Genomic DNA, 14,353 nt, shown 5'->3' with positions numbered 1-14,353 from the left:
TTAGCGCTGCTGAAACATGTGTGGTTAAATATCCTTCGTTTACTGATAGCTCCATATTAAATAAAAACATACTTAAATTAGAATTATCACAGCATGATAAGAGTATACATATATACAGATGCAATATACATACATCTCTGACTTACGACATTCAATATCAATTTAAAATTGACAGCATATTTACTTCTGAGGCAATTGCCATTAGAGACGCACTTAAACTTTTCTTACAAGACAGTAACAAAAACTATGTTATACTATCGGACTCCATGTCTGTTCTTCAAGGCATTGAAATAAGGTATGCTTGGTCTTATAAAGTTAACCCCATAATATTTATTATACGTCGTTTATCCTTTTTTAACAAAAACGTAACATTTCTATGGCTCATACTGGTATTAAAGGTAATGAGCTGGTAGATTTTTTAGTCAAAATATAAACGCAATAATTAGGAAAAATACAAATATCAAATGGAATGATATTTGGGAAAATATTTGCAAAGAATCTCCAACAAGTTATTGCAAATTAATTCCAAAAATACCTTCTGCATACTGGCATATAGTGAACTAAACGTGCCAAGGCGTTTTAAAACAACTATAATTCGTATGTAATTAAGACATGCTTGCTACCCAGCACACCTCAACAAAATTAAAGTATTACCTACTGATCTGTGCACAAATTGTAATGTTACAGGTGACATAAATCACATATTTTTGAATATAAAAAATATACTCAAGAAATCTAGATGCTAGTGGTTAATTTACGCGTGGAATGTAAAGTGGCTAGTCAATTTAATATGATGCATTTATTGGCACTAGAAAATGCACAAATATTTAATTATCTAATTACCTTCCTTAGAAATGTAAGATTTAGTATTTAGTTTAGATTTTTAATTAGAATAGTTATCCTACTTTCAAGTCTCATTCTCAAATAGCTAAAGGCACTTAGAATGTTTGGAATTTCCTCTCTTCTATATGTCTTCACTCTGAGTCATATTTGATACTGCAACTACAAAAATCTCAAATCCCATTTTTTGCTCAAAGATAAATATTTTTTGCACTATGTTCATCACTGTTTTTAATTTCCATTCACATTGATTTACATATTAATTAATATTTTTCTGACTTTTTGAGGACCCATAAAAAAATTTAACTTTATTAAATACCATCTACAAAGCTCTCCGTTGCATTTTCTTATTTTCTATATAAAAAATCGTTTCTTTACAAGTTCCGCTTAAAAGTGAAACAAGACGAGAACATAAGAGGCAGATATCGTAAACCGATTTTACAAGATATTCTAGTAAAATGGGCCGAGGGCAATTAAATATAATAAAAAGAAACCCAAAAATTCTTGCTAAATGCCGCTACCGTTCTGACCAGATTGGGAACAGGGTAAAAATGTCCAAGCGGACAAAAGAATTGGTGTACTAAATGACTTACTGTGGACAAAAATTGGCCTAAAAGTTCCTCTACCTGAAAAGTCGTACGTCGTTTAGTTAAACGAACTGTACCCAATTAAATATTCTAAATTCATAAAACAAAAGGAGGAGTATTTGCAAGAAAAGCATAACAAACTGACGGCAAGACAAAGTTCAGCAATGCGCATAATTAGTTATATATTATTTTTATCTCTCTCCTGCAGGTGGAGCCTTTCTGCGCCCCTTAATAAAGTGTCGGTTTGTCATGCTTTTCGGCTTTGATCCTCACTTCATTAAGTCTGGAACGTTATTTATTTATTTTTTAAGAAATTTTTATTGAAAAATTTTATTGTCTATTTAACGCAGCTAATAATACACTTTTAAGGGCAAACGATCATATGACACCCATTAAATTATTTACTAAAAGGCGGTAATAAAAGTCGTGCGTGGGCCATCGATAAGTTACAACAATGTTTTTTTAAAGGCATTTAATAATAAAAGGATGAACAATCATCTCCTGTCTGTTAAATAAATAATCATTCGGTAGAGAATAATATTCATATTGTAATATTACACAAGGAGAAACAAAAAACGCCGAGAGAGAGAGCATCTGTAATAAATTAAAAATTAAAACCGAAAACTCCAAAGGGGCTGAGAACCGAGTGTGTTATATCTCAGAGTGTATGACAAGTCTCCAAAGTCACAAAAATATCTGGTTACACGTGGGGGATATTTATATATTTAACAACGCGAAGCGGCCGTTGGTGGTTGGAAAAATTATAAACGAGCCATACTCGTCATTAGCTCTTAAGTAAATAACAAATATTAGGTTTATGTTTATAAAAATAGCACAAAAAAACCTAACGGTTAAAGACCAGTTAAGGTATTAAATTTCTTCATTTTTGAACCCTACATGCACCAAGAACTCTCATAGGAACTTATTTTAGAACAATCAGAATTTTATCTGAATAAAAAACAATAAAAAATTACCTGAAGAAATTTTCATTTTATTCCAGGCAGTTAAAAAAAAATGTGATAAAGTACATCACATCCTTCAAAGTTATGCACCCCTTTAAGAAAACCTAATAACTATTTGTGACTATAATTTTAATGCCATATTTAATTAAGAAAGATTAATAAAAAATTAAAGTGCATCATATCTTTTTAGGTTATGCACACTTTTAAGAAGAATTCAATAAATAGTTACTTTTCAATAACATGTTTCAAGTAATAGAAGTTGTAAAGTTACCAAAGATAGCCAGATTAACTTAGCAATTGTTTGCTGACGTGACGGCACATATAAATATTTATATTTTATGAGCAACTGATTCGTTATAAATGTAAAATTTTCTAACCTTAAATAGGACAGTTGAATAAAGTGTTAAATATAATTCATCGTATCCATTAAAGTTATGCAAACTTTTAAGGAAATTTAATAACAATTTTTTTTTTCGTAAAACACTTAAAGTGATACAGTTTTGAATTAAAAATAACTAGGTGTGTTCACGTAAAGCCAAATTTATCTGCTTAAATAATTTTTCCTATTTCAAACAGTCAAAAAATAGTTAGGGTATGTCGGATCCATTAAAGTTATGCACCCATTTAACAAAAATTAATAAATAATTCTTTGTGTAACTTATCCTTGTCTTACTTATTTTATATGAAATTAATTTTGCATTTATGGACCTCTAACTACTTTGGAGCATTATATTTTTTTTATTCTTGGCTATTTACATTACATTGTATTTTTCTTTTATTTTAACGCAAAAGCGAATATTACTATCATATTTGAAGCAATGGAGTTTATACATTTTTCCCCAAAAATGGCGAGATTGACTTAGCGATGAGGTGCTGACGTGAAGCAAACTTTAAATATTTATATTTTGATGATAATTATATATTATAATCCCTTTAAATTGCCTTTGAATCCTATCTATTCTGTAAACTAATAAACTGAATAATACTAATATCCTATTCTGTAAACTTTGCTAGCGGCGTGAGGTGTGCTCACTGTCTTAAATGTTTTAGGATAGGATAATGTAGCTAAGAACCGCCCTATAAATTGAATATATCTAGATATTAAAAATAAGATAACATTAAAAAAAAAAGCATAATTTGCATAAAAGATAAAGAATATTTTTAAATCAATTATCAGAGTAGTTAGAAATATGCGAAACGTAATAACCGCAAATCAAATAAAAATTGTAACTGGCTGCATGGTTAAATGCCACAAAAAAAAACTCTCTTTTGTATAAAATATGTATTTAATTCTCGATGGCCTCAAAATAGAATTTTTAAAAAAGAACATTGCGCACTTAAAATGTGAAACTAAATAACACTTATTTAATACATGCCGTTAAAACTTAATCGTCCTCTTCTTTAACCAAAATCACACCACGTTGGCTCACTGTTCCGTTTTCATATGAAATTTTCTCTATCGGTTTGCTTGGCATTTCTTCCCTTTTAACTTTTAATAAAGTCTTCAAACATTCTAAAATAAATGATTATTAAACAATAAATATATTAAAAATTAAACACTATTCACTTTTTAAACTGTGCCTTCTATGAGGGGCTACGTATTTTTTCACCAGCTGATTCATCAAAATGTACAACCTTAAGCCGGTGAATCCCTCGAAATGGGGCACGAATTTGGCCCAACTGATACTTTTCCACTCAGTCTCGTTGCTCTGGGATAAACTAAAAAAAAAATCGTATGCTAAATAAATAAAAAATGAAAATTAGAAAACAAAACCTACACTTGAATCAATTTAAATTTGACGTCGGCCATATCGTCCACATCGTCCGGAATAAACAGCGCCGGATAGAGTTTACAGAGCCAAGCCTTCTGTAAAACCCTCACTGGTATACCGTCCAGTTTCCTGGATAGTTTGGCCCACTGTTCAGCGGTGATAGTGCGGTCCTTCAACTGGCCGACGTCATACTTAGGAATCCCCGTGACTTTAATCAGATATTTGATAAAAGTGGCGGCATTTTGCCCTTTAAACTTTATCTTTCGCGTGTGTTGGTTTTGTAAGATTTCAATGCGTTTATGTATCGACTTTACCGATCGATTTAGTTTGTTTGCGATCTTTACTGCACCCCAGTTCTTTTTTTTGTTTTTTTTGGTTAGCTTTTTTAGGATATAGGCGTCTTCTTCTTGGGAAAATCTACAAATAAAAAGCGTGGTATAAAGTGTTGAGGATAAGGTACAGGGTATATGATTAAATTTATATTCTATTTCAGTTTAATAGTCATTACTTATTTAAAAAAAAAACATTTAAAGCATTGGGTTTTCTTATCCTCAATACTAAGCACTTCAAAATCGCTACAATAGTAAGAATATATAATGCAATAGTTAGATCTGACATTGAATATGCCTCTCAAATATGGATGCCCTTAGAATCTGTGCACATAGATAAAATAGAGAAAGTCCAGTTTTCTGTGTTATCTTTATGTTTTGAATAATAACTCTTATCCATACAAAGTGTCTTATAAAAGTATGCTGGACAGTTTTTCATTTAAAACTTTACAAGCTGTGATATTTTTATACAATATATTAAATAACTTTAACTATAAAGACTGTAACTTGGTCAATTATATTCGACTAAATGTACCAAAAATTAATCATTTGGAAGATCAAAAATTGTTTAAGGTTGATCCAAATAACAACTTATCCCCATTCAACCGAATGATGACTGCTGTAAATGAAGTGTTTACTCAAACTAAGATAGACATTTTGAGTACTTCTTTAAAAGACTTTTTTAACTCTCTATTAAGTTTTATATTCTATTCTTATTATAATTTTTATTTTTTTTTAAATTATATTATCTTCTGTTTTAAATTTAAGGCTTAATTAATCTGTAACTTAGAACTTTACATGTAATTACCAATTTTGTGGTGTTTGTGAAGTATTGCAATAAATAAATAAAATAAAGGAAAAATTTACAATTATTCTTTAATAAACATGATTAGACACGTATTTCAACATCTCTGGGAATTTTACTCTTTTTGCAGATGACAATTCGATTCTTTGGCAAGAAAGGGATATAAAGGATTCAAAACATATAATATCAAGCGACCTCAAACTTATTAAAGAATGATTCGATGCCAACCGCCTCTCTCTAAACTCTAGTAAAACACATGCTGTCGGCTTTGGGTGTAATGTGGAGGATCTGCTTTTAAATAACTGCTTTTGTAATTTATTGTGATGTGTTGTCAGATTGTTTAAGATCAAATGGGTATTTCTTGGTGATTGTTAATGTAAAACTATCTCAATAATCATTGAATATAAATGTTGTTATTAATAATCAATATTAGTAGTTAAAGTTAAGGCTACAGGAAGGCATTATTTCACTTGTGTCATAATTTAATATTAGGAATGATGTATAAGAAACTTCTGCACATACAGGTAAACACCTAGGTGCATGAAACAAATTTGTGAAACTCAGATCTAGAGATAGGATTATACACATTTTCTAATAAAAAAATAAGAACCGCGTTCCGAGTCTAGAGGTTGTCAAGTTTCTGGGAATCCTATTAGATGGGAAACTACATTTTGAGGAACACATAATGTGCTCAAGCAAGAAACTTTCATCAGCATGTTTTGCAGTAAAAGCAATTAGAGAGGAATTGGGTCCTGAACTGGCAAGAACAGCTTAGTTCTCTCTTTTTGAGTCACATCTCAGGTATGGCATTCCTTTTTGGGTAGTGGCCAGTCAGGGTCTTTTGAATATGGTTTGCATTCTACAGAAAAACGCAATTAGATTTCTTAGGAACATCAACCAAAAAAGAAAGTTGCAGACCGCATTTTGTGACTCAAAGAATTCTAACCTTAATATCTCTCTTTATGTTGGAAACATGTACGGGAGAATGTTCCAAGCATGTAATTTTGAAATTCCCGCCGCAAGTTTGACGTTTTTCGTTCGGATAGTGCGGTTATTACACGCCGATGTGGTAAACATAATTTGAACGCTGTTCTCTTGGTTTTGTGCATTTTTTAATAAAAAATCGTTTTTCAAGGTAAGTTTTTTCTATCGTTGATATGATATTATATGTTCTAATTTTTCTTCTAAAACTAGTCTTACAAAAACAAACTTTAGATCAGATTTTGGGCTATTTTGTCGACATTTTATAAGCAAGTTTACTTTTGTAGGTTATGTATGAAGGTCACAGTTAAATTTAATTTTGTATTGTAGGTTGTGTTCCACCTTCAGACAGGATGTTTGTTGAACACAACGCTTGTTTGGAGTGTTGTTGAAAAAGTAATTGTTTTTGTAAAAATTTAATTTATATTTCAGGAAAAAAGCGATAAAGGGCAATTTGATGAACAATCCTAGAGAGCTGCTATTAGAGCAGTCACCGAAGAGAAGATATCTTTAAGACAAGCAGATGAAAGATACAATTTTAAATTTCAAACGGTTTATGAATATGTAAAAAGGCGAAAACAGAATCCCACCAAAGAGATTAAAATGGTTCCAAATTATGCTTGTAAGAAAGTTTTTTCTGAAGACCAAGAAAAAGCCCTAGACGATTACGTATTAATTTGCTCAAAAATGTGTTACGGACAAACGGTCATTAATATCAGAAAACTGGCTTATGAAATGGCAACTGTTAATAATTGTAAAATTCCGGAAAATTGGCAAACAAACAAGGAAGCTGGACGCGAATGGTTCCTTGGATTTATGTCCAGACATGCAGAATTAAGTCTTTGCCAGCCGGAAGGATGTAGCCTCTCCAGAGCGACATCATTCAATAAACACAATGTTGGACTTTTTTTCAAAAATTTGGAAAAAGTGTTTCAGAACCATGGAAATTTTTACAGCGGTACAAGAATGTATAATTTAGATGAAACTGCCACCACAACCGTCCAAAAACCGAAAAAGATTGTTGCTCAGAGAGGGATCAAGCAGGTCTCTTACTGCACGAGCGCCGAACAAGGTTTACTGGTCACCACTTGTTGTATTACATCAGCATCCGGGAATACAATACCACCAGTCATGATTTTTCCACGAAAAAAGTTCTCGGTAATCCTCGGATGACTTATGGAGCACCGCATGCTACTTTGGGATTGGTTTCCGATTCTGGATGGATGACTGGTGAATTGTTTCCAAGCGTTGTAAGGCACTTCATTAAACATACGTCCAGCACAAAAGAAAACCCTTCTCTCCTAATTTTTGACAATCACGAGAGTCATCTAACGATAGAAGGAATAAATCTAGCCAAGGAAAATGGAGTGGACCTCACCGCCACATACTTCCAACAAGCTGCAACCATTAGATGTCTCGGTGTTTTTTTCGTTTAAATCATTCTACAATACTGCCTTACAAATATGGTTTTTAGAGCACCCTGAGATACCTGTTTCTATTTTTGATATCGCTGGCTGTGTTGCTTATGCATTTGAAAAATCGATGACTCCCGCTAATATCAAATCCGGATTTCGAAAAACTAGGATTTATCCCTTCGATCAATTCATATTTACAGATGACGACTTTGCAATTAGCTGCGTACCTGATAGAAATGTGGATCAAAACAATGAAGAAGCTCAACGACTTATGGATCCAAATCAACAATCAACATCAAAATGCATTGAAGAAAATATAATGTCAGACTCCTTAGTTTTAGTAACAGTGAGTTTAAACACAACACCTACACAAAATCACAAAAAAACTTTCGTCCACAACAATTTAAAGGATACCCAAAAGCTGAAGAACGAAAAAACAGAGAAAGAAGAGAGAAAAAGCTAAAAGTATTATCGCCACGGACACTCCAGAAAAGATCGCCCTAGAAGCTAAACAAATGGAGCGAGAAAGAGAAAAAAGTGTTAAGAAGGATAAGGTCGTGAAAATAAAAGTAATCGATAAAGACTCAACAGATGAAGAAAATGAAGACGCGGCGATGCTTGTAACCGAAAATTCCGATGATGATATTGATTTTGTAGGAGAAATCGATCCACCACCACTTCTAGATAAGCTTAATAAAGAGCCAGAACTTTCAGGCGAGCCAGGCGATTTTATTTTGATAGAATTTATGAACAAAAAGAAAAAAATCTATTACATAGCTGAAGCGTTCTGTAAAAAGGATAAGGAATGCGAGGACAAATTTTTGAGAAAGTCCGTTAAGTATAATAACAGCTTCATTTACCCCAAAATAGAAGACTCTCATTGGTATGTTTGGAAAACATTAAGATGGTGTTACCAAAACCAGCACATGTGGGAACAACAAAGCGGCAACAATCTTATTTGAAGTAAAAATTTTTCAGCTTTAGAAGTTCGTTAAAACATTATTACCTTTTGTCTTATTGCGGAACATGCAGTGTCTGGATGTGGAACATGTGTGTTCCACTAACAGACAACTGTCCTTCCTTTGTTAAACAAACTTTTTTTAAATTAGTTTTTGGTTTATGATGTTTGTTCTACCATAAAAACTTATGTTTGGTCTTAATTTATTTTAGTGATAATCATAGTTTGGTTGGTTCAATAAAGAAGGTCAATACTTAGCAAAATCTATTTTGTGTCTGATTGTGGAACACTCTCCTCTACTTTAATTTTTAAAAATCGCGTTCAGCTTCAGGGTTCTTACTACGATACTCGTCAGAGTTGTAATCTGCCTTTGCCATTGCCCAAAACAACCCTTTTAAAGCAGTTTTTGAATTATGAGGGGCGAAAATTATATAACCATTTGCCAATTGGCCTTAGAATTATTAGAAATCTTAAAGCCTTTCGTCGATTACTAAAAAGGGAACTTTTAAATAAAGCATACTATTGCATTGAGGAATTCTATCGGGATGACCGACCTTGTAATTAGTCGATAGATAGTGATTGATGTTCTGAGCCTTTTTGCAATATTTTAAATATTTTGTGTTTCAAATCAAATCAAATATGCTTTATTGTTTTTCAACATTGAGTTATAAACAAAGCAAAAATACAATAATGCAGAAAAAAAATACAGGTAAGAATAAAATTTCACGGATACAGTAACAAGAAGCAAAAGTCTCTAAAAACAGGTTTTAGTAACAATATGTCAACCAAAAAGAAATGTATCAATAATGGACAATAATATATAAAAAAATCTATGCCAAATATTTAAGACTTACAAAACATCCCTATAAAACTTCTAGGCAGTAATATGCTTTTTTAATTAATACATCCTTCACAGAACAGCAAAACTGCTTGTTACTACTCATGACTGCATTATGTTAATGTATAATAATTTTTTTGTATGTTTTTTTATGCTACATTTAAATTATTTTGCTTCCCTACTTGGGTTTATGTGTTTAAATTTATATTTTTTAGACAAATAAAGAACTTTTGAATTTGACTTTGAATTTAAAAAATTATTTCTTGACCGAGGTGATTTTTTTCCCAAAAATTCATCAAACTATCCCCAACTCAAAAGCTAAAAAAGGTAGAGAATTGAAAATTTGCACAAATATTCTTCAATTAAAATGATATGCCACCTATTTCAGCGTTTTTTGAAAAAATTTATAAAAAGTTGAAAAAAATCCTTTTTTGAAAGATTTTTTTTCCAATTATTCATCAGTGTTCTTAACTAAAAAACTAAGGTAGACAACTGAAAATTAATCCAAATATTCTTCAATTAAAATGACTATAGACGACTATTATAAAAACTAACTAAACTAATATAACTATAGTCTAAACAGTTTAATAACAGAATGCATTTGAGGAAGCGCTTGTCTCGATAATATATTTACAAATGTAAGTGACTGTGTAAGCAACTTTACTGATGTAGATTTCTCAGACCATATGGCTATTGATACTGGGCTCTAAGAATGAAAAAACCTCTAAATATTTTGTGTGAAAATAATGATGAATTAAAGGATTATCTTATTCCGTCTCAAGATTGGGAGCTAGTAAGCAGAATTTTTAATTATTTAAAAGTTTTTAAAACATTATCCGATTCATTTCAAAGCGAAAAATACTGCACATTACCTATGGTCGTCTTAGGAGTTAATATGCTTCTAGATAAATTGAAAACCTGGGCGATAATTGTCCAAATAGGAACACAATCGACGAAAAAGTCATAGAAGCTCTTCAAGCAGCAAGGGATAAAATCGTCAAACACTATTCAAAAACCAATTGGATATATTATGTTGCATTAATATTGGATCCACGACATAAGACTGAGACATTTAACTTTATGAACTGGGGAAAAAACTTAAAACAAGAAGCCACAACTAAATTCGAAAATTTGTATAAAGAAATGTATTACGTTAGTTCTACGTTAGTGGTGGAGAAAGAACGAAGCCATTTATCCAAATTTATCGAAAATGGCTCGTGATTTTTTAGGTATACAAGCCACTTCAGTTCCTGCAGAAAGACTGTTCTCAAGGGCAACACTGACAATTAGAAAAGAACGAAGCCGATTGACTGGAGAATTGGCTCAATTTTCACTATGTTTAAATTCTTGGCTATGCAACAAAGATATATTTATGAGTGCATAAGCAATAATTTTGTTATCTATACTTTTCGTATTTCTATTAATCTTTATTTTATGTTTTGTTAATTTTTAAATGTCTAGAATTTATGTTTTAGTTTAGAAGTTTTTTTCCTTTAAAAATATAAAATTATTTGAGTTTTTACCTATGTTATGTTTCTTTTGCTTTGTTAATTTTCTTATGTTTAAAATGAATAAAATTTATTTCCCAACATAGTTTTTCATTTTCATTCTTCTAACCTTTTAAAGGCTGTTGAGTTATTGCAGCATCTACAGTCTTTCGAGATCGAGAAATCACGAGAATCTCGTGAAACCCTAAATATGAGAAATAGACTTTGAAAATTTGTAAAAATATTCTTCAATTAAAATGATAAGACACAAATTTTAGCCATTTTTGAAACATTCACAGAAATTTGAAAAAAAAAGTGCCCCTCACTCATGTATAAATAATATATACGTACTTTCCTTGCTTGGTATTCATCACCAAACACTTAAACCTCTGATACACACTATAAGGCGTCCTTTCCGGCATATTCCGTGCCAAATAATAAAGAAACTTCTGCTTATCAGTGGCATGAATAAACCTCTTGTCCAGTGAATAAAAACGTGTTGCATCATTGGGCAAATCATTTACCTAAAAACCTAATTTTTTTCAAACATTCTGGCGACACTGCATATACAGGTTATGTGTCATACATAACCTCACTAATTACTTGTATAAAGTGTTGCCAGTTCTCCAAAATTTGCTGATCTTCATGTTTCAGGTACTTCCCCGATTTAGTTGCTATTTGATTTAATTGGATAAGTGCCCTCTGCTCTGGATTTGGTTTGGAAACTCGGTTAAGGAGTTTATGGAGGGGAGGCACTTCAAAGTCTGGGGATAATAAATCCAGCTGGAAATAATCATTTATTTATGAAAAAAAAGAGATTTTAAGAGATATTACCTTTTTATCGCTTGGTGACAGTTTTTTGTATTTTTTACGACTTCTCTTTGATACCTCTAGAAGGAAATGCATGATTTTTTGTCAATATACTGTTTATATATACCTTTAATGTCTATACTGCTGTCATCAGACAATGTGTTGGGTGTAAAAATGTCTAATTTACTATTTTCTTTTTCATTCAGCTCAGCTACATGCATCTTCTTCTTCTTTTTTAGTTTCCTAAATAATGAAACTTCCATAATCAATAAAATAATACAATTTGAGTGGTTTGAACTTACTGGGAACTTTTCTCCTCATTTGAACTTTCTTTAGACCCATTAAGGCTACATGCAAGGCTTTTAAGACTGTGGGATGATACTACTAGAAAGAAAAGCATGATTTGCTGCTAACATACTCTTTATATGTACCTTTAAAATCAATACTGCTCAAATCAGATATTGTTTCATCCATAAAAGTTGAAGAGAAAATCCCCAATTTACTCTCTTCTTCTATTACTTCGGCAATATGCGCCTTCCTCTTTTTCTCTTTTTTCAGTTTCCTAAAATGTGGAATTTCACTATAGGAAACTATCAATACAATAGAGCTCAGAGTTGAACTTACTGAGAAGTTTTCTCCTCACTTGAATTCTCTTTAGACTCATTAAGTTCACATGCATAACTTTTAATGCTCTTGGTTGATTCTTCTGCAAAAAATTACTGATTTTCATGAAGTCATCATTAAAAAATGTTTACGTACCTTTAATGTCTTCAATGGACACTGTTTCATTCATAAAAGTTGGCGAAAATACACCTAATTTACTACTATTATCACTCAGTTCAATATGTGCCTTCTTCTTTTTTGCTTTGCTAAAATATGGAATTTCACTGTAAGATACCTTTAATACAAGCTATAACCTCAACTTACTGAGGACTTTTCTCATCCGAGCTTTCTTTAAACTCAAGTTTTCTCTTTTCCTTTTTTAATTTCCTAAAAGCCTTCTTCAGTAAGGACACTATTAACATTTAGATTGTACTTACCAGATACCACTACTGCTGCTGTCACTATGACAAAATGAAGAATTAAATTGCAGTTCTTCATCTTTCTTTTTTTTCTTCTTTCTTTTAATACTGAAACAGGTTTGGATTTAACATAATATCTGCGAGGGGCACTGTATATAGAAATACCTACTTTATATCTTTGACTTCCGAATCAGATGAAGTACTATGGCCATTTAGTTTTTTGTTTGGACTACTTTTGCTACTAAAGCTGCAAAACTTTAAAAATAAATAAAAACCGATTAAGGCAGTCTTAATGCTTACCTGTTGCTCTTAAGCGCTTTCCTCATACTACCAATGATATCCTTGATAATCTTTTCTTCATAAGAAGCATCTAAATCTATTTCTGAATGTAAGGAGTACCCATGGGTACTAAAACATTTGAAAGTTTTTAAGTAAACATTCCTTTATGTACAATGGTTACTTTACCTGTCCAATTTAGACTCATCCAAAGCTTTTAATGGGGAATTTAGTTTTTTCTTTAACTGATCCATACTGCAAATTAAATATATCTGATAGGAGATGAGAGGTATCAAAGATAAGATAATTTTACAGTAGAAAAACTACAAATAACATTTCTTTGGTAATATTATACACAAAGATTACATCAAAACAAATGGTACCTACTCATCAGCAGCACTCGTAGGCTCTCCACCATGAATCATTAGGCTTTTAGACTGCTCTTTATCATTATTAAGCTCAAATTTTACCATTATTAATCATTTGTCCTTTTAAATGTTAAAGTATAACATAAATTGCAGAAATTCCCAAAATTTTTTAACGCACGTGTTTTTTTGAAAAATTATGACAGCTGTCAATGTCATGTCATTATTGTCGAAAAAAATTTGCAGCGTTGCAAGCTGCTCATAGTACACTACCTTCAATTAGGGGACTATTACCAGAATGTCTTTAAATAACGTTATGGTAGATAAGTCTATAAATTAAAAGACAAAAACAAATACATGCTCGTACTTGTGAAGCTAATTTAATTTGTTGCTTAAAGCTGCAAATAGCTGATATAATAATTAACCACATGTCTATAACCGATTCCAAGCGGTCTATCGGTAATTACCGTTCCTAAATGGTATTAACCAAACACGTCCAAGCGGTTATAGTTATAATCGCTTGAGATACGTGACGTCACCAATTAGCCCTTATATGTCATCAATTTGGAACAGTAATTACCCACGTCCGGAGCTGTTTTCTAAACGTCAAATGTCAAAGATATTGAAATAAGTGCGGGAAAAAATAAAAACAAACAACAAATTATTTCCTTTTTAAAAATGACACAAAATTTATTATGGCTAATAAGTTTTCTTTTTTGATATTTATGTTTAAGAACTAATTACATATAATATAACTGGCGTCTGGGGTATTACTTAAAAACAAACAAAATGATGATAGTGACAGCTGACAAATTATGAAGTTACTTCAACCAAACACGTCCAAGCGGACACGATTGGTTATGTTATAAAGGGACTGTTCAAGGTGAACCAAGGGCTTAACCGCGG

The 14,353-nt window shown here is 31.6% G+C and overlaps 1 protein-coding gene across 4 annotated transcripts; it reads right to left on the bottom strand.

The window, feature by feature from the left end:
* Positions 1-3,656: 3,656 nt before the first annotated feature.
* Positions 3,657-13,639, bottom strand: LOC126740409 (uncharacterized). Of its 4 annotated transcripts, none has more exons than XM_050446441.1 (17): positions 13,466-13,639; positions 13,272-13,405; positions 13,107-13,214; positions 12,976-13,053; positions 12,825-12,914; positions 12,712-12,774; positions 12,544-12,653; positions 12,409-12,490; positions 12,216-12,346; positions 12,087-12,168; positions 11,912-12,027; positions 11,809-11,864; positions 11,578-11,757; positions 11,326-11,498; positions 4,168-4,578; positions 3,957-4,108; positions 3,657-3,902 (listed from the first exon to the last, which is right to left on the bottom strand). In XM_050446441.1, exons 2-17 carry the CDS (start codon positions 13,334-13,336, stop codon positions 3,775-3,777), a joined length of 2,025 nt encoding a protein of 674 aa, XP_050302398.1. In that variant the 5' UTR covers positions 13,337-13,405; positions 13,466-13,639; the 3' UTR covers positions 3,657-3,774. The 4 variants fall into 4 exon arrangements, with proteins under 4 accessions (XP_050302398.1, XP_050302408.1, XP_050302382.1 ...); XM_050446451.1 differs by having other exon boundaries at positions 13,470-13,639; XM_050446425.1 differs by having other exon boundaries at positions 13,272-13,337; positions 13,470-13,639.
* Positions 13,640-14,353: the final 714 nt, after the last annotated feature.

This window comes from Anthonomus grandis, chromosome 1 (assembly GCF_022605725.1).
Source record: "Anthonomus grandis grandis chromosome 1, icAntGran1.3, whole genome shotgun sequence".
Lineage (NCBI taxonomy): Eukaryota > Metazoa > Arthropoda > Insecta > Coleoptera > Curculionidae > Anthonomus > Anthonomus grandis.
Note: the sequence above shows the minus strand (reverse complement) of the source record. Positions and strands in the feature narration are given on the sequence as shown.

What these genes read in the sequence shown, in the direction of transcription:
- LOC126740409 (XM_050446425.1), bottom strand. Translation starts at nt 13,555, where the DNA reads ATGGTAAAATTTGAGCTTAATAATGATAAAGAGCAGTCTAAAAGCCTA. An exon ending in GTCCATTGAAGACATTAAAG is followed by an intron (nt 12,491 to 12,543) that starts GTACGTAAACAT and finishes AATTTTTTGCAG; the next exon opens with AAGAATCAACCAAGAGCATT. An exon ending in ACTGGCAACACTTTATACAA is followed by an intron (nt 11,499 to 11,577) that starts GTAATTAGTGAG and finishes TTAGGTTTTTAG; the next exon opens with GTAAATGATTTGCCCAATGA.